A 27,030-nucleotide genomic window follows, 5' to 3' on the forward strand; every position below is an offset into this window, starting at 1 on the left:
CAATGACATATCGACAATGTTTAAAGATGTTTCTTCTCAGTATCATCATTCATTCGTTTTTTTAAACAATAATAATTATGGCAAAGTTAGAAACCTATTCTTCTCATTTTCTTCCCCCAAAGTCTTAAGTCATAGAATCCACTTACGTATTCCACTCCTGATCTTTCTTGAAGTTCTATCCTTCTCTTATTGTCTTCAGTTGTGTTTCCGTTCGTCTAATGTATTCAGTAAGGTTTCCTTTTGTCTTGCCGGTGTTTTTCATATCTGCTTTCTGACCAACTCTTCTCCCGACTTTAAAATAAGATTCAGTTTGCCAATTTGAGTTCTCTGACACTTGTTGAGCTCTAGGCGATATTGTTTTTTCATTTAAAATCTCACTGTGATACTTTCTCGAATATGGTAAAATGAAATTATTTTTACAGGGCTCTCAATTTTGACTTTACCACCTATGGTTGCTATTTATCCGGCACCCTAACATCTATTATGCCACTCGCAGAAAATTTTCCGACTTAGATTAAATTTAATTAGATTAACTTGAAATAGACTTAGATTAACTCAAAATTTTCCCACTTGACTTTCCAACTTTTCCGCTCATCGACATTAAATCCAGATCATATTGGCCTGCTATTCCTTCATTCGCCGGGGGAATGGGACAATATAAATGGAACCGCGACTTTTTCGCGGGGGTGCTACGCATAATCGAATTTTATAGCTGTTGTGGGCTGCCTGGGGCTCGGTTTTTGCGCTATACCCTTTAAAGAATTTGTCTCACCCTCCGTTGGTACCTCACATTTACTAAATAGGATTTAACCCAAACGTAAGGGATTGAATGGCGTGCGAAGTGCACGCCCCACAGTAGGGGTCCATTTTCTTTGCCTGCGCTCCCGACGATATCCCAAGGAGATCTATCACCCAGAAAAGTCACACGTCTTGGGTTTTTCGCTCGGAATATATTAATAATTCTCCCGGACTTGAGCCTGGGATCCTTCTGGCATTTTATAAAATATCTTAAATAATCACAAATGTCCCGGAAAGTAATTTTAGCTTCAATGTGGAGGCTGTTCGCCGTACGGGTGTGGGTTTAATGGAGGTCTGAGTTGCGGACATGGAAATTATTGTCATTGGATCAGTTGACGATCGTCGGATTTAAGACCCAGCTCCAATGATTCGCGGTAGCACCAAAAGGTCGTGCTATGTTAATTTTTAGAGTACTAAATTTGAAGAGGAATGTAATAATATTCGCTATCTATCCCTCGCCTGGCAAACTGCGGCACATCCACGTTGTGTTCCGAAAGGCTTCTTTGTGGTTACCAGGTTGCCCCTTCTTTTCCTCTCCTTCACTGCTTTGGTAAATGCTCCCATCTACACGATCCTTCGACATCCCTCTACACCTACCTCCATGGCTCCGTCTACGAAACAGCGTGAAAACAATGCTGCATTCTAAGGAAGCGATGTGAACGTAGGCGTTGCCACGACGTGAAACAGTGGTGTCAGCCCCTTACGTCAATGCGAGCATCTAGCAATAAGGTTCGAACATTTTGAAGAGTCTGAGCACCATGAGGGTAAGATCGGAGTGCCCATCCTTTCGCGGGAGGCGAATTCTTCTCCCGACAGCAGTGCGCCTACAACCTGGCCATCCTTAGAATGCACACTCCTTCGCCCCCCCCCCCCCGGGACCCATCACTTCTCATCCCCCTCGGCACTTCCGATGTGACGGCACTCCCTGCTCTCGTATGTCTCCTGCCCTCGCGTCATCTACATACCCATCTTCTCCAACATTCCTCCCTTCGAGGAATTCTCAACCCCTCCCATATCATCCGTCCCATCCTTCTTATTGCTCCTTCCTCATCCCTTTCCCTCACGCTTCCTTTTATTCCTAATAATGTGGCTTATTTTTTCTGGGGTTGAGATCCTAAGTTGCCCGGTCAACGTCCTCTCACTCCACCCACCGTTCCCGAGAGCGCGCGCGGCATTCGTCGCCTTGTCTTCCGCCGCCCGAAACGGAGGAAAGCCCTTTCTTCCCCGGGCTTGATAAAACCATTGCGTTCCCTCCCCGTCGCCTCACTATAGTCGATTTGACCTTCGCATGGCCACAGTTTTGCGTAGATTCCGATGCGATCGACACGTTGAGGTTTTAAGGGCTGACCGGTATGACCCTGGTCGCAGAGTGTCCTCCGTTAACCTCGGCGCATCTACTGGGAATAGAATTTTTCATCCTTCTCGGTGGTAGTTGGGAATCTGGATTCGAGTTTCCGAGTCTCCTTGGAGGGTCAAGGATTTTTAGCTTTCAAACGTTTCTTGTAAGTGGTATTTCTGCCGTGAAACTGACAGCCTATATAATCAGCTAGATTCTGACAACAAAAAACAATTGAAAACATAAATTAACACAAGCAACTAGGGCACTCAATGGAACATATTTAGGATTGACAGCAGAGAGAAGGTATATGCTTCTTTCACATAAATTAATAACGAGTCGGATTCAGCAAAATATTTTTACAAAAGGGCCATTCGGGTGTTAAATCAATTATGAGAATATTTTATAGCCGTTAATGAACCAGGGTTTTTAAGCTTCTTAGCTTCAATTCATATTGTTTTGTCGACCGAAAATCATTTCAAAAGTATTTTTCAACTTAATATGAATGATACAAGTAGAATTTATCGCATCGAAATGAATCGCATCTTAATTGCTTTAAAACGATTGGCATTTTATTTTTTAGCCATGAAGTTAATGCAAAATTTATTTATGAGTCTAAAAATGTATCGAATTATATTTTATATTATACCGTATTCTTTAACGAGAGACACTCTAGGTGAAGAGGTATTTTCTAATATCAGTTATGGTTCCGTTCTGGTATCAATGCTACTGAAACACATGCATACTAAATTCTTAGGTCATATGTTACAGGGTGCGTTCCAAAAGTAATGCAATTCAATTTCTCGCGCCGCTCCTATTGGTTGGAATGGGTTCAAAGTAATTTTTAGTTGGGAGTAACGTTCAGCTTTGCCACGAAACCAGTCTCAGTGCTCTCCAATCTGTGGAAGCGGCAGGACGTCAAATATAGCAAACCTCTGCGCGCGCGACCATGTGATGAAAGACCAACCGAGCGGAAATTTTAAGTGAACTGTTTCAACGCATTGAAAACGAACCTGATTATTTGGAAAACGTCGTCACTGGTAGTGAAACCTGTTTTTGCATACGACCCAGAAACAAAGCGCCAAAGCTGTACTTACGTATATAGCTGTACGCCTGTACTTCTTTGTGAAAATGTTCTCCCCTATTGCCTCCAGTTACCCAAGTGGTGATCAGGGTTGGATCCAAATCCTGCTGCTAAGAACTGAACGCAGGTGTTCAATGTTTTTCAATTCTGTTTCCAGGAGTGTGTTTGAAATAACGTACTCAACTCACATAAACCTGTATTTAATGCCTTTCAAATAATCCAGGTCCTTTCTGAGCTATATTCTTGGCTGAGTCTTTTGATTCTTTCATATTTGATAATGTTGACGGTCCCACTTAATCGCCAAATTTTTTTGATCAAACATTCGTGTTATTTTAATAAACTGTCTTCATGTATTTGTAACTGCTACGTAGTAAATTATTTACTCCTCTTTGTCCTCCCCAAGCATCAGAAAATCAAGCGTATCCTCGTGTTGGTATTCCTTATCTTAAGGACTGAGGTACAGATGTTTCGTCGTAAAGTTCCGTGATCATTGCCAATATATCTTATGTATTTTTGGAAATTACTAACTGACCGGATTTACAATTCTAAACCTTCAAAACACAGTCACTCTAATTGAAAATTTATCGAAAATGATTAATATGACATACAAATATGAAATTCGGGATTACAATTGTTGAAATTAAGTCGATTGTATTGAACAGTCTCCTGATTGAAGCTCCCTCGTTCACATTTCTTCAATTATTTATTTGTTAAAAAATAAATGTTAATACCTGATTTATGCATATATATAATGGGCAATGAATTAATTTAGCATTAGAATAAATACATATATACATATATAATACATAACAACATATACAATACATATATACATAAATACATGTATATATATAATATATATTTATATATATATATATAATATATATATAATATATATATAATATATATATATATATATGTATATATATATTCGACAATGAATTAATTTAGCATTAGAATACATATACATATATATATATATGCACATATATATATACATAATATTTGGACGGCACAATAGAACACAAATAAATTAGTAACACTTGAAAGGACACTCACATGGTAAATTGTTTAAGGTTTCGGCCTTCTCCGAGGCCTTCTTCAAGTAAGACTGGTAAGTGGAAGGCCTCGGAGAAGGCCGAAAGGTTAAACTATTTACCATATGAGTGTTCTTTTAAGTGTTACTATTTTATTTGTGTTCCGTTGTGCCGTCCAAATATTATATATATATATATATATATATATATATATATATATGTATTCTAATGCTAAATTCTAAATTCTCATTGTCTAATATTCATATCACTCAGTAAGTTTAGTAACACTGGCTCTGAATGCCTCCCTATTTAGTAGAGCGATTGTAAAGAGTATTTCATTAGTATTTTAATGAATTTTCAGGAAAATATGTATTTTATTTGGCCAAAGGCATCCATGCTAAATATTTTTATTGTATTGGTCACTTCAATAAAACTCGTTGCTGCCACTGACATGCTCAGACAGTTGAACAATGCGTCGAGTTTAGTAGCCATAATTATGATATACGATCAAAGCACTCTCACTCCGTGTGAGTTGTTATTTTGTTGAAATTCGTGTATATTAAAGAAAGTGTCAGGACTTTTATGCTCGTTCTCTTTGCTTTCAAAGTATTCATCGATCGCGCCTGAACAGTAAGGTTGATTAATATTTTCTCTCCGCAAAAATCTTTCCCGCTTTCTCACTTGCTTATAAGTCATCCTCGCGAGGTCCCGATAAAAGGAATTGCTATACGCCTGGGGCTTGCGCAGCACAATCGATCAGGCGTTTTAAGACTCCTCCCATATCCCCAAGATTTTTGACTGCACCACTCACTCTTTTCCCTCCAACTTATCCTCCAAGAGCGTCTTTCTCTCTCTTGTCGTATCCACTGCTTAGTCATTCCTGTTCCATCCCTCTCTTCCAAATTACCCTCTGTTCTCGAGTAAACATCGTTGATTCATCTTAAATCAAGCCACACATTGTTAAGGATGACATTGAGTTAACACAATTCAATATTAAATTCTTTAAATTTGATGGGTTCTACCCTTAAATCCCTCAGATTTGGGTTCAATATTGCGTTCTTGTTAGATTTAGGTCCCTGATATATGTTCGTGTTCAAACTTAACCCTACTCTTTTCATTTTCATAAAGCATAAGATCATTATAATTCTAATGGTTTTTTGGCGATTGGTAAAATTACAATTCCTTATTTTCTTCCGTTTTGATTCTTTATATTATGATTTTGTTTTCATTAGTCTTATGAAAGAAGCAATTAACAAAATTCCCGATTCTTATATTGATTTTTGATTTCCCGTTCGTTAGAGGCTGCATCTTCATAAAGAGAGAGAGAATGTAGCGGCGTTTTGGCTCAATTAAAGAAACATTTGGGACAGGATTTATATGAAGCTAAAGAGCCAACAACTTCCCATCATTTTTGTCGAACTGCCCACAAAAATTAGGTGAGACTACGACGACTTACGCCAAAGTGTTAAGAAGCTAAAGGACCGATGGAGGTCGGGAATAGGGTGAAATTAGCAAGCTATTGGTGTGCGAGGGCGTGTGTTGCCGAAATGAATCAATTGCACAACGCTGGTGGGAGGGAATTAGTTGGTTGGGCGGGGGGAGAGAGAGAGAAAGGCGAGACCACGGAAATAACTGAGAGATTAATGGGGTGAAATCTGTGAATGGGGCGAGAGGGAATGAATGGAAGGAAAAGCAAGCTCGACGGAAATGGAAAAGGGAGCACCAAACGGTGACCGCAGTGCTGCAGGGAAGAGGATGGAGTTTATACGGTGGAAAGCGGACGGGTTGAGTCAAGGGTGCGCTCCAAAGGGTGGCGGATGTTTATCGAGAGACTGAGTTGGTGGAGGAGGTCTTAGTACTTGGGTGCGGGTCCCAGAAGTCCTATACGGAGTTTCGGGAGACCGTGATTTCGTATGAGGAAGGCGTTTGAGGTTATGGGCGGCAAAATGTGTAATAATTGAGAAAACGTGGAGGAGTTATGAGCGAGAGAAACGAGGCCCCGGCCGAGGATGATTTGATTGAAGGACGTATAAGATAAATTTTAGGGTGGTGGAAACTTCAGAGCCGTTAGAGGGGTCGAAAATGAAGGCCGGTGAGTTGTTTGGCTTGAACAGGCGGTGAGTTGTGGGGAGGAAATGGTGTCGTTGAGTGAGAAAGACGCAGGGAGTGGGACGTTTGAGGAGCTGGGAGCGCGAAGGAGATGTATTTTGTGCGAACCGGAGGTCGGACCGTTGGAACACACGCAACGGATTCGTGTTGGGACGGACGTTTTAGGATGGAAGCCTCCATTGCTCGCATTTTTTCTTTTTTTGCGTTCCGTTTTGTGCTTTGAGAGACAATTAATAAACTACCTCTGTGTAATATTCATAAAATTCCGCACCTGGGCGGTGATTTCACGAGTGCGGGGAGTGTATTTAAAGGGTGATCGAGAAAATGTCTAGGAACTTTGGTTTAAAGATAGGGTTGTGGTAATGGGGGTGGTATTAGTAGTTAGATGTGGTAGGCGCGTAGAGAGTGAGGGGGGAGAGTGTGTGTGTGAGAAAGAGCAAAGGGGATGTTGGTGGAGGCAGGAAGAGGGTTGAAGATAAGGATTTTGACGCCTTCCACAACCTCCCCCACCACTTACACAACATCTTCCCACCCCACCGCTCCTTTCTATTCCGAGCACGACCCTCCCGTCCACCCACGAGCTCTCAACCTTCTCCAACCGCCTCTGTCCCCTTCCCTTACTCTCCTCCCTCTACATTCTTAAGGGCGGGAGAAATGGCGGTCGTTGAAGGTGGGGGTGGAGAAAGGGAAGGGGGCGGACTTCCACGGCATCCCGGGATCAATACGCGGCAGAAGAGCCCGCCCCTCGCTCCCTCTCTCTCCGACCTCCCCACTCACCCCTATCCATACAGCCACCACCACTCCCCCCCCCTATTCCGCTTCGCCCCTCCCATCTGAGGGGGAATCGTTGGCTGGGCTTGCGTCATGGCGCGCCAGTAGCCCGTGGAGGGAGGGGAGCTGAGGGGAGGCAGGCGAACGCTTTGCCTCTGAAGGGGAAGGAGAAAGCGAGGGGGAAAGGGGGTGTTTTTGGGGCTCTAAAGGGAAGAGGGAAGGGGAAGGAAAACGGAGAGAGAATAGGCAGAAGGTTCGGGGAGGATTGTGGACAACAAAGAGACGGGTGGGTTAGGGAACGCACGGAGGAGATGAGGAAAGGGCCGGAATAGGTTTAGAAGGGAGGTTGGTCGAGAACGAAAGGGAAAGTCTTGTCGGGAGGAAGAGAATAGAGAAGGAAGATGGGGAAGGACGCGGTGTGAAAGTGGGGAGAAGGGAATTAGACGTGGCGAAGGGTGGGAACACGCACCGATTGGCCCAGGGGTGAAGATGGAGGGATCGCTGGGGGGAAGGACAGTGTTTAGAAAGTGAAAACGACCTATGGAGATCTTAGAAGGAAGCAGAGAAGGAGATGATGAAACAATGGAAAATACGCGATGAGGGAGAGTTGGTATAAATCAATGGCGATTGTTAACCAGGGCTCGGAGTGTATCTGAGTGAGTTGGTGCTCGACGAGGGTGGAAATGGGTTTCCATAATTTCCAGACAAACTCTTCGATGTGAAAGGGATGGCTGTTGGGCAGAATAATATCATTGAAAATGTTGAATTGGTGATATACAGGTATACTGATATTTCTCATGATTTCTCCAACGGAGAATGATATGAAATAAAAAATACTGCGAATCTATATTATTGGGAGGAAATACCTCCCAAGTAACTGCACATATTCATAGCATTACCAAATAATAATACAAAGGAAGATCAAGATGAAAGCAGAGTCAGTTATACTACCTTGATCAAAAAGTTCCCGGAATAACCACCGTGTGGCGCTCCCATCGTTCCGATTTGAGTTCTGTTTTTTTTGTTAAATTGGTACATCTGTTGTTGATATTCCCTTTAAATCTTAGTGTCATAACTTGACATTTGCAAAAGTTACGTAGCCAAGAGTACATCTATCTCTGTGTGTGTTGGCGATTTTTTACAATTTCAGAAATGGATTTAAATTTGCAACAACGAACTTGTATTAAATTTTGCGTAAAAAACGGATTTAGTGGCGCACGGACGTTGGAAATGTTGGAAAAGTGTTTCGGCAACGATTCTCTAAAAAAAACGGTCGTTTACCAGTGGCACGAGCGGTTCAGAAGTGGTCGTGAGTCAATCGAAGATGATGAACGCAGTGGCAGACCATCGACATCGAAAGTCGGTGAAAAAATTGATAAAGTAAAAGAAATGTTGGTCAATAACCGCAAATTAACCATCAGAGAAATAGCGGAGGACTTGAACATTGCCTATGGATCCGCCCAAGACATTGTGGTTAATGATTTGGGTTTCCGTCGTGTAGCAGCAAAGTTGGTGCCAAAAGACCTCAATTTCATGCAAAAAAGAGACCGTGTTGACGTCGCAAAAGACATGATTTGCGAGGCTGAATCCGATCCCACATTCATCAAAAGGATCATTACTGGAGACTAGACGTGGGTTTATGAGTACGACACGCAATCCAGACATCAGGCAAGTGAATGGCGTTCACCAAATGAGCCGAGACCAAAAAAACCACGTCGTTTTCAGTCAAAAAAGAAGGCAATGCTGACGGTTTTCATGGATTACAACGGTGTAGTGCATCATGAATTTTTGCCAGAAGGCCAGACAGTAAACAAAGAGTATTATTTGGGCGTTATGAGACGTTTGCGTGAAGCAATTCGCCGAAAGAGACCAGAAATGTGGGCAGAAAACTCGTGGATTTTGCACCATGATAACGCACCGTCGCACAGTGCTATCATTATTCGTAATTTTTTGACGAAAAATGCAACAAATACCATCCAACAGCCACCGAATTCACCTGATTTGGCTCCCTGTGACTTCTTTCTGTTCAATCGAGTTAAAAAACCATTACGGGGAACGCGTTTTAGCAGCCGAGAGGAAGTAATGGAAAAATCGCAGGAAGCACTGATGGACATACCGAAAACCGACCGTAACTTTTTCAAATGTCAAGTTATGACACTAAGATTTAAAGGGAATATCAACAACAGATGTACCAATTTAACAAAAAAAACAGAACTCAAATCGGAACGATGGGAGCGCCACACGGTGGTTATTCCGGGAACTTTTTGATCAAGGTAGTAGATCATTTAAATGCATTACCTTGTTGGTTTACTATTGTTTCCTTTCTTTCTTTCCCTCTTGTTGTTAATGAAAAACGCCTATGATGATTACCTAATGTAATAAACTATGATGAGCGTTATTGTAACGTTAAACCAAACAATATTTTTTGGCTATTGTAATAATATTTTTTGAGCATATTGTACCAATATTTTATTCGTGTCTGTCCTATTTCGTCGCAGTAACTTTTCTAGAATGATGCACGAGTAAGAGAGTTGAAAATTTATTTGCCTTGAAGAAAGAGTCCAAATTAATTAGATTAAACTCAACTACATTTTCTTTATGCTGAAAGTTCTTAATCATCTTAGCCTCGCAATTTTCCTTTTAAATATTTATGAGCTCAGAGATTCAATTCTTTCATGAAGTCGGCCCTGTGATCGCGGCCCTCAGAAATCACACCGTATCTTTTTCTGAAACCTTTCGATTGTTATTCATCGTTTGATCTCCGAACTTATTCCACCGATTATCAGAGTCAATTCATATGATATCAAATTAATAATTACTGATCTTTCTTTCTGTTTAAGTTGTAGAGGTATCTTGACAAGAACATGTATTTAATTAAGGATTTGCCCTTTATAATCCTACATAGTTGTGTCTCCTCATTGTAAAATCCTCTCAAACTCTGTGATTCACTTCACATCAAAGCCATTTATCCCACCCATAATCGGAGTAAATCTTAATTCAAGCATATACTTTTTACTATTAAATGTTTTTGTATTTTAAATAAATTATAAACCGGATTTTTAAATTATTAATTGTATCAAGCCTAATGAGATTTGCACGAGAGTTTCTTTTCAAACGCACTTTGAATTAAACAAGCAATCAATCAATATTGTCACATTATGAGCCAATAACAGTGGAGATTTTTATTTGTCCCATTGATGCGAAATGTGATAAATAGGAAATACATGTATTATTTAAAAACCACTTCTCTTCGGCAACTATAGTACTGCTGAAATCAAAATTTCCATTATCTTTAAGTATTTGGGTCGATTTTTTTCTTCGAGCCCTTAGACCTCAAAACTTAAGTGACGCAGCTTCATCGTGGCTTCACCTTGCGGGCACACCTGGATTTATCCAAGAGTAAGACGAAATTGGCGTAAACTATGACACAGTACAAATTTTGCAGCAAATAACAGCGTTTCCAACTCCGAGAATAGTAAAATATACACGTAGCTGTGGATTGTTTTTGCTTGAGCTTATTGCATTTAGATTCTGCCAAAAAGTCCATCACATTACAAAAAAACGTAATAATGACTGGATTCCTCATTCGTCTCTTTTTTACTCCCTAAAATCATAGAAATTCTGACCCTTAGCAGTACGCTTCAGCCCAAGTCACCCACTAACCTTCCTTCCCCCCCACCCTGAATGCCGACACAGGAGAGTTTGAAAGGAGGGAAAAGTTTCTTTCATCTGGTCGAAAACCCAAACATTATTTTTATAATGAAGTCATTTAGTCAAAAAATGGAGCACAGAGAAGCGCATTTTTAAATAGACGCGTGAACCTTTATCTGAAAGTATGCCATTTGGTTCTTGGTGCCATTTGTCTCTAAGTTTTAGTTTCACTTAAGGGAGGTGGATGGGCAAAGGAATATCAGTCTGAGTAGGCGGACAAAGTTTTCATTCAAAGGCGTAAATTATGAATGAAAAAGAAATTATTTGACACTTGATTGTAACATTAATATATTATTACAATGGAGAGAACTACGAAAATATTCATTTGGTAGCGTGAGCAGTTGAGCTCTGCATGTTCCTTTGAGTTCTTGTTAAATGGATGGTCACCTTCGAATTGAAGAAGCCAGATTGAATGCTAGCGAAACAGTTGTGAATCCAAGTCCACAAAAGCGGAGATAAACCGATAATAATGCAGCGCTCAACCAATCAACGACGCGGAAATCTCCGAAAAAATATCGTGATTAGTTAATAACAAACCTGAGTGGATGGCGATACAATGATTTTCTAATGCTTTCCCAAATTGAAATACTGTGAATGGACGGTGGTTGCTCGGTCTTTGATATATTGACCACTTTTCCGAGATTATCTAATTCTTTACCCACTAATACTTAAATTTTTCGAAATTATACGCTTGATGAAGGAAAATTTACGATAGCTTGTTTTATAACTTCAACGTCCTCGTCACGAGAAACGAGGATTAAAAGGTAATTGAGCGCTCAGAAATCCTATGGGAGTTTGACCCTCATTACCCTTGACCCCTTCCACGGATAGTGGGTCGGCAAGAGAGTAAAGTTATACGGAGCAGGAGTTGGGGTGGACGGCCTGAGAGGCTGCGTTTTTTATAACTTTTCCCCCTTATCCCACCGAGGGCAGGGAAATGAAATGATCATCGACGGAGGGGTGAGGGGGTTGAGGGATGAGCTCGGGAGGGAAACACTTCGGGGAGAGATTCGTCCGACGGTCCCTTCGACAACCCTCGCAACCATTCCCCCTGCCTCCTCGCGACAACGACGCAAACTCTCTTTCGCTCCCTCTCATCCTATCCGTCTTCTAATGCATGGTTACGCTACATAAGGCAGAGCAGAGTAATGATGCAAAATAACACGCATAAAGCAGTAAAAATTAATCACTATCATAAAAGATGTCTTGTGTTTTTCACAGCTACCCTTCCAGTGTGCTTTCTTGTTTTACCTTCTGTGGATTTTCTTCGTCAATATTATCAGCTGAAATATTTTACTTTTTTTAAATTTTCCTGCTGTACTATTTATCACATACATTATTTTCTGTTGTGATTTTAGTTTTCAATCAGATCCACTTAATTTTTCATCGACATCTTCTGTATTGTGCATACCATTTTGTCGACGATTATGGTTGAAATAGGTATTATTTTAGACTAAATCCCGCGGTATGGCCAATAGAACTCAAACTACGTAGCAACGCTATAAATGCGGAGAAAACAGATTAAACCAAAATAGAGAGAGACATGCCGCGGGTATTATTTTAGATTCGATCTCGTTCCAATTAATCCGATTCATTATAATTTTCATGCCTTCGCCCTAACCAGCCCTCTCCTCTCTCTCTCTCTTTCTAAACTTACCTTCCCCTCAAATTTTCCCCAGACTTAGAATTCAGATAAAAATTAAATGAAAGGGTTCTGCTAGTAAAATTGGAAAAAAGAAGCAACAAAATGAATTTGGTTCTAGAGCCACCTGCTCCGACAAAAGTGTTCTGCATCCAACTGCTTCTAAACCTTAGCAAAATAATTGGTAAAAAACGACACTTCTAATCTTTTTGATCGAAGTTTTGTGTTATAATGAAGTGGTAAGAAATTTATTCAAAGAGCACTCTAGTATGGAATAGTTCAATAGTTCAATAGTTTAATAGGAATTGTTCAATTCTAAGGTCAAATTGTGCTCATTCGGAGCAATAAATTCTGAGGTAAACATATTAACAATAAAGGGGAGCCAGCCGTGGGTGCAGTAATTGGTATTTCACGCATTTATTTGAATTTCTGTAGCTTATGTTATGATTCTGTAACTTTTACATTATTGGCGGTAATTTTTCTCTAATATAATGATTCATAATTTTGCATGTAGTACCTATGTATCCATTGGGATATTGATATGAACAACTCGGAAAAATATTTTTTTCGTCCCGCTCTGTATTATAAGTCAATATAGGAACACGAGACAAACATGCCTTCGAGAATTTTTAAAATTATACTAAGATTTGGAGGCGAATATTTTCAATAAAACTGAATGCGCTCTTAATTACTGCAACTAATACCATAGCCTGCGATAAAAATGTGTACAAATGGACCAGTTATTTTGTAATTGTAAATAAAATTAACATCAAGTGCTGAAACGAAATATGTAACCATTTTTATGGTTTCTAAAAGTATTTGTGCGCGTACGAATAAATGAGACATGTCTATCGTTATGCTGTTTGTGAATCTCAAATTTATTCCGAGAACACAGTGCACACTTTCCTGTGTAAAAATTCTTCATATGAGACTCACATTTAACTTTAACGTCATGCATAATAATTAGAATGATTTGTCATCTCAGTGAATGAAGTATGCCGCAGTAGAGTAAATACCTCAATAGGCTTCAGCTTGACCGAAATTAAGAGCGGACTAGCTATAAGTAGTTTAGGTTTCCCACCACCCTTAGAACAGAAGATTATTTTCAACGAAATAACACTGCGGAATCGCATGTAGATCTGTGGTCTGCCAGACACTAGAGATAATAAAACCCGGCTTATATTAGCCACTCGGCGCCAGCCTCCATCGCCAATATCCTGTGAGCTTCTCTTGCGTCAATTTATTTTGTGCTCTCAGAAATGAAAGGACGACGTACGAGGCAACATCAAGTTTTTACAATCAGGGCAATATAGTAAACGCTCTTGTCGATATACGTTAGAAAGAGATGAACGAAAGACGAAGTTATCAGTCTAACATAGCCAAAACTTTACTCTTTAATCCCTCAATGTTTTCCTGCTCCTGTAGCCACACCATGAGATGCTCTTCTATTGCAAAGAACCACGTTTCGACCTAAGATGGATCTTTTGTATTAAAAAAGCTGCATTCCATTTGTTTGCCAAAGAACATTCCCCGAAATCTCAGTCTCGCATTTCAGACATAGCGTCAAAAATGTTGAAGTATTTTAAAAATTGGTAATTTATCACCTCATGTATATACATTCAAACACGAAAACCCGCCTTGTGGCGAACAAATATTCATTCACATGGAAATAGATATAAGGAAAAGGGATTGGAACAAATATAAAAGACGAACACAGGAGAGGTGGGGAAGGCGGAAATCATAAATAATTATAAATTATTTCATCATTATAAATCGTTATAAAATTACTACATTAAATCATTTTTTATAACTCTACTTGATATGCTGGGCAAACATCTGCCCAAATTTTGGATAGTGTGCTGCAATAATGCCAACCTGAGAAACGTGATTAGCCGCGCTGAAGACAAAATAGACAAAATGCACAAAATCGGAGTGGAAAATCGCAATATAGTGACCATCTACACATTAATATTTTTCAAAGAAGAAGTAAGTTTGACTAGAAAATCAGGAAGCCGGAAGTTTATATCCGGGAGGATAATTCCGCATCACCTTTGCTTAAATATTTCTTTGAGGAGAATCACACTAGCAATTTTGCTCCAGCCGAACTCCACTCCAGGGATGAAGTACACCTGTTTGGCTGACTTAAACAGATGGGGATCGTCTATAGCGTTGTCGAAAATGTCCTCACTACAGACGACGTTTTCCACCTCTACACCTCGTACCTCTTCGATAGTAGGCACCACACCACAGCCCCCGCGGCGCTCCCAACCTCTCCACTCCCCTCTACTAGTATCCTTCAACTCAGTCATCAACAGATCTTCCCTGTCCGTCTTTAACCTCCCCGTAACCCTTTTACCTGCATCTCTTCTCTTTCACAAATTACTGTCCACCCAACCCCTTTTTGAATAAATATAAACATTATATTTCCGTTATCATGTATTGATAATGTTGCGACGGAACGAAATATTGGTCATGCTCAATAAAATTTCTCTGGTAAACCAAGTGAAAGTAGTTTTTTAAATAGATCGACTATTATATTCCAGACCCCAATTTTTATGATGACCTTTCTTCTATTTTGGAATACGCAAACTTTTAAAAGCCTCAGTTGTTAATCAAACATAAGGAATCATATATGATAAATGAATAAGTATTCCACATCTTATTTTAATAATATTATAGGATGGTCGTATTTCTATGAGTTAATATGTTGCCATATTTATAAGCAAAAATTTTATGCCAGCCTAAATAAACGTCTACGCGAAGATAGTATCATGAATCAACGTATATAGGGAAATAATTACATGTGAACAAATAATGCAAAGCAAAAACTTTGTCTAGATGAAATATACGAATTAAATTGGGTGTTTTTGCTGACGTTGAGGTAGATTAACGTGAAAATATGGAACGGTAAGAAGTCCTTCGTCGGTATATTTACGATTTTTTCATTCCCATTTTATGGATAAGTATTTTTCATATTTATTTTAGTGAAATCTAAATAAATATTTGAAAAGAAATATGAATCATACCAACATAATGGGATAATACCTTACATGATATTTTATAAATACAAATTTTAATGTAATTAAATATAAATATAATAAATACAAATAAATTTTGTAGGCTAGTGGGTGTGTTCTGCAATAAGTCAACTTTCCTCAAATAAAAGATCAAGTGTTTTCACGTCAGGCTTCTTTCTACTTTTATGCGTTTTCACATAGGCCAGCGATGCGTTGTACATTATAAAAATAATGAAAACAATTAGTATTCATCATTTCATATTTAATCCCACTGCTTTTAGAAAACTAGAAATATAAAGTTTACACAGAACTCAATATGAATTTCAACCTATGGACATTTACTTTCTTCATTCGATAAAACATGTTTAAAGAGATTATATTGTTTATAAGACGCGATGATCCTCATATTATTCCTCATATATGGTCGAGTCATATTCTTCTTCCTTATCTCGAATAGCCGGTACGAGTAAATACAAAGCTTCGTTTTCATTAAATGAAATCTAGAATCATAGTGGCGGAATGGCGGACCCTATTTCATTTGCCACTGCTCCTTCGATGCAAGCACTTACAATAGGAGTACGAAGCATTTAACTTATCTTGCCAGGTCATTTGACACTGATACCTCACCATGTCTTGCGTATGAGACGACAACAAACGCCGTTGGGCCGAAAGTGCTGATCGCCTGTTTATTATGCAACCGGTGATGTAGATTTGAAGAGAGAATTGTATAGTTATCAGGATGGATTATCCCATCAAAATTCCAGTTTCTTTAGTGAATCTTTATGCTCTATAATATCTAGTATATATATATATATATATATATATATATATTTTTTTTTAAGGTAATCTACCGGTTAAGGTAGGTTTTTGGATGGACACAACCACCAAACAAACATTTTATTACTCCTAACAAAATACAAAATCCATCATCCTACTTTATATCAGGTCCCTCTTCATCTCTTGAGTACTTTCTTCCTCCCTTCATCCCGTCCAACATCCCTATCCTGTTCCTTCCCTTTCCTCTTTTGCCCAACATTCTCCCCTCTATCACAGTCTTCAACATCCCAATGCCGGTCAACACCCCCCTTATATATATATATATATATATATATATATATATATATATATATATATATATATATATATATATATATACATATATTTTTATATTTATATATATTACCATAGAAATAGATATAACGAAAAGGGATAGGAACACATATAAAGGACGAACACAGTAGAGGTGGGGAAGGCGGAATCAGGAAAGTCACAAGTGTTAAAATATTTCCTAGACCGGGACTTGAGCTCCGGACCTTTCCACTTGCCAGGCGGATGCTCTTTATCACGATATATATACATACATGTACATATATATGCTAGGTGGTGAACCTATGGCACGCGACTCTTATTACGTACATAGACGTTGACACTCAATTGCCAAAAGGGTTGGCCATCCCAGCTATATGCATTATGTACATACTTTCGTATATCTTTATGCTATATAATTAATACTATATATATATATATATATATATATATATATATATATATAATATATATTTAAGTACCTACTCTATTTAACTGAATTATTTCATATTCATGAATACATGAGGATCTCATGCCTTATCTGCTGATTATAACTTGTTATTAGTCACTCTGTTTGCTAATAATCCTTGAAATACGAACAGTGAATTTTTCGAGCAAGTTATTTTTTGTCGTGATGCGATTTGGGAACATGAAGCAAAATGCAAGGATATTTAGTACTTATGGTGACCAAGGTAAGTAGATGCTGATTTTATGATGTATGTCTCGGTGGTAAAATTTATACTCCCCTTTCCACATCCTACTTTCAGGACTTTTTTTAATACGCCATCCTGGAGTGTCATGAAAGTACACTGATGTCTTATTACCTTCAAGGCGAATTCTGTACCTTCATCGCACCAATAATTGAAAATTGAATAAGCACTAATTATGTTAATTTTGCATTATTATATCAAATACCTTAAGTTTCATTACATCCCAGATTCATGCAATCATTTGGGTGATTATGAATAATATCGTTTTAATTTGGCGTTGCTTTCGTTATGAGCACTCTGTAAATCAAATGTTTCCCCATTTCTATCCATTTCTTAGACAAACCTATGCGTATATGAACATTTTATTGGCTTCTTTCTGAGGCTTCTTGCATGTACCTTGAAATAGTACTCCTTTTCTTCGTCTTTTGCCCGCGATACGAGAATCTCTCATTGTGCCGACTTGGTTACTAATCATGCTCAAATAACTTAATAAAACAGATTAGCAGAGGATGGTCGAAGAATACTTCGTACCATTGCTAGCAGTCAACAATCCAATAAGTTCTTAATTTGGTGTAAGATCTTAGAGGTTAATTGACTTCAAATTATATATACTGAACATATAGCGGCCGAGAAATGGTATTATTATATTCATTGTTTCATTCAAACCCGTAACCTATACCTGGATATATCTATCGTCCTCTTATTTGCTAATAAAATTCTGAAATTAAATGATCTCACCTTTTTGATGAATGAATAACGTAATTGTCTTGACTCAAAATTTCTAATTTATCACGCCTAAAACATTTTCATTTTAATTTTTCCATGAGCATCTACTTAGTTAATTTATTGTTTCAGATAAAAAATCAAAACTCATCTTTGAAGTAGGCATGATGAATTATAAAAATTATAGAATGCTTTGAACTATTGTTATTACAAACCTTAATTAAGTTTTATAAAACTTTAAAGGTGTTCTTCCTTTCAACTTGCTCTTTTCTTGAATTTAATCAAACCTTAATTCTACTAATTATGTTATTTATCTGTTTATACAAGCGTTATGGCACGATTTGCCAACCAAAATAATAATTTTTGACATTGAAGGGACTGGAAGACAAATTATATACAAAATGTATTAATGTATACAAAATTTCTATCAAGGTTTTTTTGAGCCTTTACGTAAAGGTCTACAACCAGTGGATCACTTGAAATTTTTTGTGCCGAGTGTTTCATTATTCATTCAATAAATGGAAAATGCACCAATTTTCCACGTTCTAAGAACGTTCGAGTAGCAGTTTGTTTGACCACATTTCTCCCTTTCTGATTCCAGCACAATTTGTGAGGATTAAGAGGGGAGATCGGGTGTCGGTGTCTGCCGAACCATGGCTCCCAGATTAACGAGGAGGCAAGCGGAGGAGGGGGCGGAGGCGGGGGAAGGAAGTGGCACACCGGAGGAAACACCGCCAGCACACCACGCAGAAAACCCTACCCACTACAACACCCACATATTCAAAGAACGCCATCACAAGCTCAGCGAGCCCCACCGCCATGTGGCCGAATCTTCATACTTAAGCCCATCGGAATCCCCCCCAGCACCTGCACCTTCTGCCGGTATGTATTCCCCCTCTCCCCCTGCCGCAAAAATCATATTTTAGTTGCCATTTCTGTATTTCATCTCGCCTTGAGGTGATCTAGAACTTTTCTTTTATTCGCGGACTGAAATGTTCTGCAAAGCTTATCATAGCGCGTCCGTACATTAATATTAATCCTGTGCTCAAAGCGGTAACTGCTGATCAAAGTAATTTATTCATGCATAAAATCTGTATTTCTCGGACTTTCATAACTTCTCTATTTAATTAATATTTATGTTTGTGTCAATTAGATTGTAGTTATAATATGTATCATTTTACATCTATCTGGTTTTCATTAAGTAATTGAAATCCATGTCCAAAGTATGCAGTATTTTTTATGAAAAGCTGCTTGCCTTAGAAGAATAAATTTTCTAGCGATCCATGCATTTGAAATCTGAACCATATGAATGAACCAATTTTACATTAAGCTAGAAAAAGTAAGATTTTTGTCTATAACGTCCAAAATTGACAATTCAAATTTTCCTCCTTTTCCCTGAGTACTAATGTCGAAAGCTCAAGGGGATCGAGATGGTGCGGGGGCTAGCGTACTGGCTTCCCACCCAGAGGGCCCGGGTTCAAATCCCGGCGGTGTTGAATATTTTTCAGAGGTATCTCGATCCCTGCTTGAGGTGCTTTGTGGAGGGCACTTTGAGTGAGTACGCCGTCCGTCGGATGGGACGTTAAGCCGCGGACCCCTTGGCGCCTTTCGTAAAGAGTAGGCTAATGCCGACGCCGGGTTTCTCTCCACCCTTCATCCTTTCCTATCCATCCCCTATGGCGCAAATGACCTCAGCTGTCGGTCGCCTCCCCTCAAAACTACTACTACTCGAAAGCTCAAAAATGTGCTATAAAAATGTTTGCTGACATTCCAGGGTGTCAATTCGGTTTAGAGAGTAGAAGTTACCGTAAATAGGCACCTATTTTTCGTAATATGTGCAAATCCTTGAGTCTTTGACTTGATTTATATTGTGTGTGAAAGTCCAAGAATATCTATTGTAATTGTATTGTTTTCCCTTGATTCACTACTGAAGAAGTCGAAGGGTCCATAGCACCAAGTGAAGGAGGCACTCCAGAGTCGCCGTCTCCAACGAAAGGCAAAGAAGATGTAGGGGAAAAGGCAATCGAGATTGCAGACAAGTTGGCCCATGAAATGGGGATCCCAACATGGGGTCTCATCGCTATCATCATTGGTGAGCCATCAATTCGGTAGTATAAATGAAAAGTTACAGTAAGTAAAAATGCACGCTCTAAAATATGCATTACCAACCTGGTGTAACAAATCGAGCTTAAATGAGTCTCTATTTAACAGAAGAAAAAAATATTTTAGAACCTTATTGTGAATCATGCACATGTGAGAATTCTGGGAGGTTGCATGTATCCAACAATGACGTTTAGGTGCTCTTTTTATCATTGTATCAGAATGTGATTAAGTATTCAATGAATAGAGTAAATAGAGGCTCAATAAAATTGCATAGTTTTCAGTTATGCTCAAATTACCAAATAAAAATGAATGATACCAGTCTAAACTAGTCCTCAATTAAAAACCATAAGTTCTTTATTATTATAATTTTTTGAAATGCAATATGAGTTGAGTTTTTACTAATGATAATCATTTACTCTAAATTTCTTCTATATATTTGAAAACAGTGGAATTGAATATTGGCTTATGAGTACCTGAATTATTCTCAATTTCGATGATAATAATATTGAGTGCTATTGCTGAATTAATGCATTCATTTTCCTTCATTAGTAATTCATATGCTCATTTAAATGGATGATTATTCATTATCTTCATTCAAATTATTAAATTGCAAATTGGTCAGAATGAAAACCCTTGATAATATTTTATTGCATTGCAAATATTTTATATATTTTTTAAACTTAACCATTAATCAAATAATTTCGGAATCATTATATACATTTAATTTTTCATTTATTTGACCTCACATAGCATATCTGCCTTCATTTTGCATTGGAATAATATGCACTGTAATTAGCTATTCTAATCCATCATAATATCTAGATAAGAAGAGAAAATTGGAATATCAGTAAATGATAGCCAGGATGAATACCAGAATTATTGTTTATGATACTTCCTCTTGAATCTCTCTTTGGCCACCCATACAATAGTTGTGATAATTGAAAATGGTGTATATAAGCTTAAAATAATATGACATATGGAATATAACGTAATGCTAATCTTTGTAGCCCTATTTACCAATAAGCCTCTTACTAGGAAATATTTATGCCAGTTTTGTTTGCTTGTTCTTAAGATTTGCTGTAGAAATAAGCAATTCAAGTTTTTAGCTTACTCAAATGCTATAATGCTCCTTGGTGATAAATGATGAATCATAAAAAGTGTGATATCAAATTCAGCAAGTTTCATTTTGATAACTTAAAATCCAATATTTAAATGGATTTATGACAAATCAATGCTTAACAATGATTTTTTCCACAGTTACAAAGGCCATGCCATTAAAATTGGGATTGAAACTTATGATTTTTGAAAATTTAGATATTTTGGAAAAATTAAGTTATTTTTCCGTATAGTACAAGATTTCCCCTATGCAAGATTTTTCCTAAGAAGTGGGTATTATTTAAGTGGATTGTTCTAAAATCAATTGGATGCATTTGAATATTCAAGGCAAACTTCATTGATGGACCAGTAGTTTAGAGAAAAAAGAATTTTTGGCTTTTTTTTACCTAAAAGACTTTGATTTCTTCCATTTCCCCAGCTGTTTGTGTCGTGGTGCTGGGCATCTTATTCTGCTGCATTCGCCGATGCTGCCGCAAGCGGAGGACCAAAGATGGAAAGAAGGGCCTCAAAGGAGCGGTGGACCTAAAATCAGTTCAGTTGCTTGGTTCTGCCTACAAGGAGAAGGTACACTCCTGGGGGCATACTCTTCCCTTTAGATTTGGCTCTTCCTGCAATAACTAAAATTGCATATTTGATGGGCTCACGATTTTTTACGTGGGCCCTCATTTGTCATTGCCAACTTTAAGCTTTCAGCCTCAAAAAGCTCGAGTGGAGCTCAACGGATCAGCCAAACTCTACATAAGTCCCTTATGTGAGGTATCCCAAGAAATATATATATTACACATATATATATATATACTTTTTTAGTTGATCTTAAAATTGAAGCTTATACCCCTTAGCTGGTTACCTTCTCTGACTTAGCTGCAGGGAATGGTATGTTCGCTATTACGGTAAAGATGCATGATTGAGGAATTTCAAGCAATGCACTAATACCGTATTGTCCTGAAAATAAAGGCAAGCTTTGGACAACTGGCTAATGCTTTTAAATCCTTCTTTAATTTATTTAAATAAAACATTTAAAACTGTAAAGTCCACCCAAAGTGTGCCTTTGTAGTTCACTAAAAAAAAAGAAAAATTTAATTTTAAATTAACTAAATAGAATTTGCATTTCCATTCAGGAGATTTATTCTTTGGAAATTTTCAAGTAATTCACTTAGGTTAATTGCGTAGTTAAATTTTCTTAGTAAAAAAACTTAGCTTTTTAGAAGTTAATGTTATGCTTGGGTAATTACCTGCTAAAATATATTTGCTGATAATAGCTATTGTTGATCTCAGTAAGTATTGCAGCAATAGCATTTCAGCTAAACCTTGGGGCCTTATAATCAGTACAAGACGGTTTTATGAATTGAATTGCCTTTTCAATTGATGTTTGATCAATAATTGCACCTGAATTATGAGGTTTATGGCTAGTCTGCATGGGAAACAGGAAAGCCTTTATAAGTAGTAATTTTTATCACACCATTATGCTTATTTCAATTTTTGTCATGAAAGAGCATGTAGTTTAGTTGAACAATTACTTCTGGCTTAATGATAGTTCATTTATAACTAATATAAGGCATATATTAACCAGTTTTATCTCTAACTTTTGAATGAATTAGGCTTTTTTATATTAACAACATTCATTTATCACATCACATGAGGGAAAATCTCAATTACTTTGAGATTCCCTGCAAAGCATTGGTGAGTTAAGATATATTATTCTCATTTACTATCAATACCTTTCCCCAATGGACTATCCATTATTAGATGCATGCTGATTGCAGGGCATGAAATGATAAAATTTTTTTCATGTGAAATAATGCTGAGTATCTGGGTTTCCACAGGTGCAGCCAGATATGGAAGAATTGACAGAAAATCAAGAGGACCAAGCAGATGAAGCTGAGAGTAAGCAAAGTGAAGTGAAACTTGGAAAACTACAATACAAGGTAATTACTAATGTCCTCTCATTCTTGGAGAGCTCAAGTTTCACATGAACATTAAATATAATGACCTTTTTATGATGCAAGTCATAATTTTAAGTTTTTGACTTCCGTTTTGATAATTATTTCAACTTGCTTTAGCTAGTTCTATTCTTTCTACCCTTTTTATCCTTTTTATTTTCTATCCATTCAATCCTTTTTGAGTCCAAACTTTGTGCCATCGTTTTTATGAATGTATTTTTGTGGCCATTACATTTTATTTTGTGTGAAATAAAATTGCTCAATGTGGCTATTATATTTCACACCTATGCATATTTACATATTTCAATTTCTTGTTTTGCCAAGTGATATCTTGTACAAAAGAGACCAAGGATTTTACAAAGATAAAATATGGGGAAAGTCAGTAATCAATGTTCTGGAGACTCTTTCAGAATGTCTTTTATGCTATGGTGTCAATCTAGCAGAAAATGTTCCAACTTATTTATAAAAGTTCCCTATAAATTGCCATTGTTATGCCAAATGGCAAATCGTCAAACACATTTTACAATTATTTTTAATGAGTTTCAAATTATTTCAAAAATATTAATACCTTGAATGTTGTTTTATTTTCAGCTTGAGTATGATTTTAACTCCAACAGCTTAGCTGTGACAGTAATCCAAGCAGAAGATTTGCCTGCATTGGATATGGGAGGTACATCTGATCCTTACGTAAAGGTTTACCTCCTTCCAGATAAGAAGAAGAAATTTGAGACCAAAGTCCATCGAAAAACACTGAGCCCTGTGTTCAATGAAACATTCACTTTTAAGGTAAACTTTCATTATTGGGAATTAGAATAAAATAAATATTAAAAATGCTGTGATGTGTAAGTGACCTGTTGGTATAGTAGATTAATTACTTCATTACTTAAATAATATTAACACTTCTGGATGTCCTACGTTAAAGCAGTCTATATGGTCCTTTATATAGTACTCTCATAGGTGACTTCATTTAGGTGCACATGTATGCGTGACGATTAGTAGTACAGGAAAAAGAACTAGTCCCTGTTAACCCAAATGAGTTACTTGATAACCTAATTGGTCCGCTTAATAACAACCCTTATGCGTTGTTATTAAGCAAACTCAACCATCTGACCAATTGTACAAAAGTTGATAATAATTGCATTCTCTTCTGAATATCTTTCCAAGGGATCTCGAAGATGCATTTTTCAATATTTTCAAATCCTTAAAGAAAAATATGCCTTAATTTTGCACATTAAAAAGCTTAAGTTTTATCAATGTCAGTGAGGTTATTCTTCTCATAGAATTTTCTTTCTGATTTCAAGGTCTTCCAGGCTTCAAGGTTAAGGTTGAAATTAGATTTATTTGTGTCTGAAAATCATAATAAATTCATTCATTATTTCCAATATATTTGTCCACTAAATTATTTTCCAGTTCTGAAGATGCTTTTATTATTGGTTTCAAAATGTCTCTATTTTTGTGTAAAACAGATACTCCCATGGTCTGTAGGCACTTTCTTTTTCATACGTAGGAGCCTTTTCTTATCAATAAATAGGTGCATAACAGTTTTCCTATAAAAAACCTGGGAGATTCTAGATCCACCCAAGAGAGGAACATGAATATTTGACCTTCCTATTCCGTGATTGGTATATGGTTTAGATTCCAGCATCAAATGGAAAATAATAGTTTTCCTGCCTTATATTTCTATTATTGAAATTCAAATTCAATATTTTCAAGTTTGAAATCAATAAATTCATAGAGTGGATCCCATTATTACAAATACGTTTTTATCTCATGAGCTTACCATGAAATTGTTCAACTAAGTGTCCTTTAAAATGTCTGTCATACCTTGAAACAGCATTTAAATGAGTACCCTAGTTAATCCTAAGTACTGTACCAACTGATCAGTTTTCATTTATAGCTACGTGGCTCTGAAGTACCCTAAGTCTGTGGTAATTTTAATATCTCTAAAGAAAGATTAGTTATGCTACCTCAGTTCCATATGCTATATATATATTAATATATATATATATATATATATATATATATATATATATATATATATATATATATATATATATATATATATGTTGTTCCAAGACTCATCAAATGCCAACAGAATATGTCCCCATTTTGGAATGAAAGCGATGCCCTATGAGATTCTATGATCATGTTAACAATTTTCATTATTATATTTATAATTTAATTTCCTTTCTTTCAATGTCAATGCCTCATTTGGCCTAATCGATGTGCAACCTTGAAAAGGTGGAATGCCACACAGCTCAATTACACCATATAATATACTGTTGGGATCATTTAATTACCATTAATGACGGGCAAATTGAATCTGTCATTACCAATAAGAACTAAATGTGTAATCTTCTTGTTTGCTGTGGTTGGTTCAGATTTTTTTTCAATAACCATTTAATACTTCTTGAATTTCCACAACAGTTGAAAATGCAAAATATTGAGCATTGAAGAAAAATGAGGTTCCATTTAATTTTATATTTCAGTGATCCACAGAAAATTCAATCTAGATTATCTTAATACAAGCATAGACAGAGGTTAAATGCACCCGATGAACAATCTTAGGGTGATTGCAGTGCTATATTGTAGTTTAAATGGCATTATGTTTTGTTAAATGCAAAAAAGAAACTAATTTGAAAATTGCATTTTGGAATTATTACATGCCAACTTGTTAACACAATTTGCATATAACACATGAATAATGAGTAATTAAAGAAGGAATCTAAAAGCAAATACAAAAATCACATACTAATCACGCACACGTTTCTTTTACTCTGAACTTATTACAGAAACATAAGGCTCTGAAATATGTGCCACCACAGATGAACACTATGACAGGGTGAAGGGGCATGTGAAATTTACATGTCAAGGTATGGGGTCAAGTTCCATTCCTATACTGACTGTGCTTACTCAGGAATCTAGAGAGTCATTAAATTTGTGTTAAAATATGGTAGTGAGTGTAGTGATAGTGATAGAAGGAGTAACATTCCAATTTGAGCCCAGACTTATCTTGCCAGAAGCAAAACATTGGCCTGGCAGTGTGCTGCCAACCCACATATTCTGTGTGCCTTTAATAATATTTTTGCACAATAAATTATGTGAATAAAAATTTTATGACCACTCATTATTGAACTGACCTAGTATTATATAGTCTATTGGTTGTGTGATGTGCTTTTCAGTTGTAATTTAAATAATCTATTTAAAAATACCTACTACTATTTTTATGAGCCATAGATTTAATCAACTTATGGTCTTATAAAGCCTTAACTACTTTTAATCATTTCAGAACGTTCCGTATGCTGATGCCATGAATAAGACACTAGTGTTTGCCATTTTCGATTTTGACCGATTCTCAAAACATGACCAGATTGGTGAGGTGAAAGTCCCATTGTGCCAGGTGGATTTGGCCCAGACAATTGAGGAATGGAGAGAACTCCAGGGAGTTGAGGGAGAAGGTGGTCAGGTAGGAAGGGGGGTGGGGGCCGGCAACGTGTAACCAATGAAATGTAATCCCACGTTCGGAGACTAACTCACAGGAAGACAAGACCCTGTCACAGTTTTTTTTCTTAATTTAAGGATTGACTTCTTACCCAAATACTATAAACACCGGCACATATGTAACCTTGCATTAAACCTTTTCCAGCTTTTTCTATGGGTCCTCAAGTGAATCTTTAACTCAAAAAGCATTAAGGTAATTTTTTGCACAAATTTGCTGGGTATGCATTATTTCTTCAGGCATTTATTTGATTTGAAAACTTCTGTAATTGGCATTTTATCTCAGTTATTGTTTTTTTATTACTTTTTTTCAAAATTTTTTCTTACTAGCATTGGATTCTTTTCATAT

The 27,030-nt window shown here is 37.2% G+C and overlaps 1 protein-coding gene across 4 annotated transcripts in view; it reads left to right on the top strand.

Moving 5' to 3' along the window:
* The window catches only part of Syt1 (Synaptotagmin 1), a 255,921-nt gene that overhangs the window by 216,055 nt on the left and 12,836 nt on the right, over positions 1 to 27,030 (top strand). For 3 of the 4 annotated variants that reach the window (XM_071598737.1, XM_071598739.1, XM_071598738.1), the window contains exons 2-7: positions 18,626 to 18,906; positions 19,958 to 20,116; positions 21,662 to 21,807; positions 23,067 to 23,168; positions 23,775 to 23,969; positions 26,473 to 26,649. In XM_071598737.1, the coding sequence (XP_071454838.1) occupies positions 18,678 to 18,906; positions 19,958 to 20,116; positions 21,662 to 21,807; positions 23,067 to 23,168; positions 23,775 to 23,969; positions 26,473 to 26,649 (1,008 nt within the window). In that variant the 5' untranslated portion in view covers positions 18,626 to 18,677. The remainder of the gene's footprint in view (positions 1 to 18,625; positions 18,907 to 19,957; positions 20,117 to 21,661; positions 21,808 to 23,066; positions 23,169 to 23,774; positions 23,970 to 26,472; positions 26,650 to 27,030) is intronic. The other variant, XM_071598740.1, reaches the window with a different exon arrangement.

This window comes from Hetaerina americana, unplaced genomic scaffold, assembly GCF_022747635.1.
Source record: "Hetaerina americana unplaced genomic scaffold, ioHetAmer1.1.p SCAF_10, whole genome shotgun sequence".
NCBI classification, from domain to species: domain Eukaryota; kingdom Metazoa; phylum Arthropoda; class Insecta; order Odonata; family Calopterygidae; genus Hetaerina; species Hetaerina americana.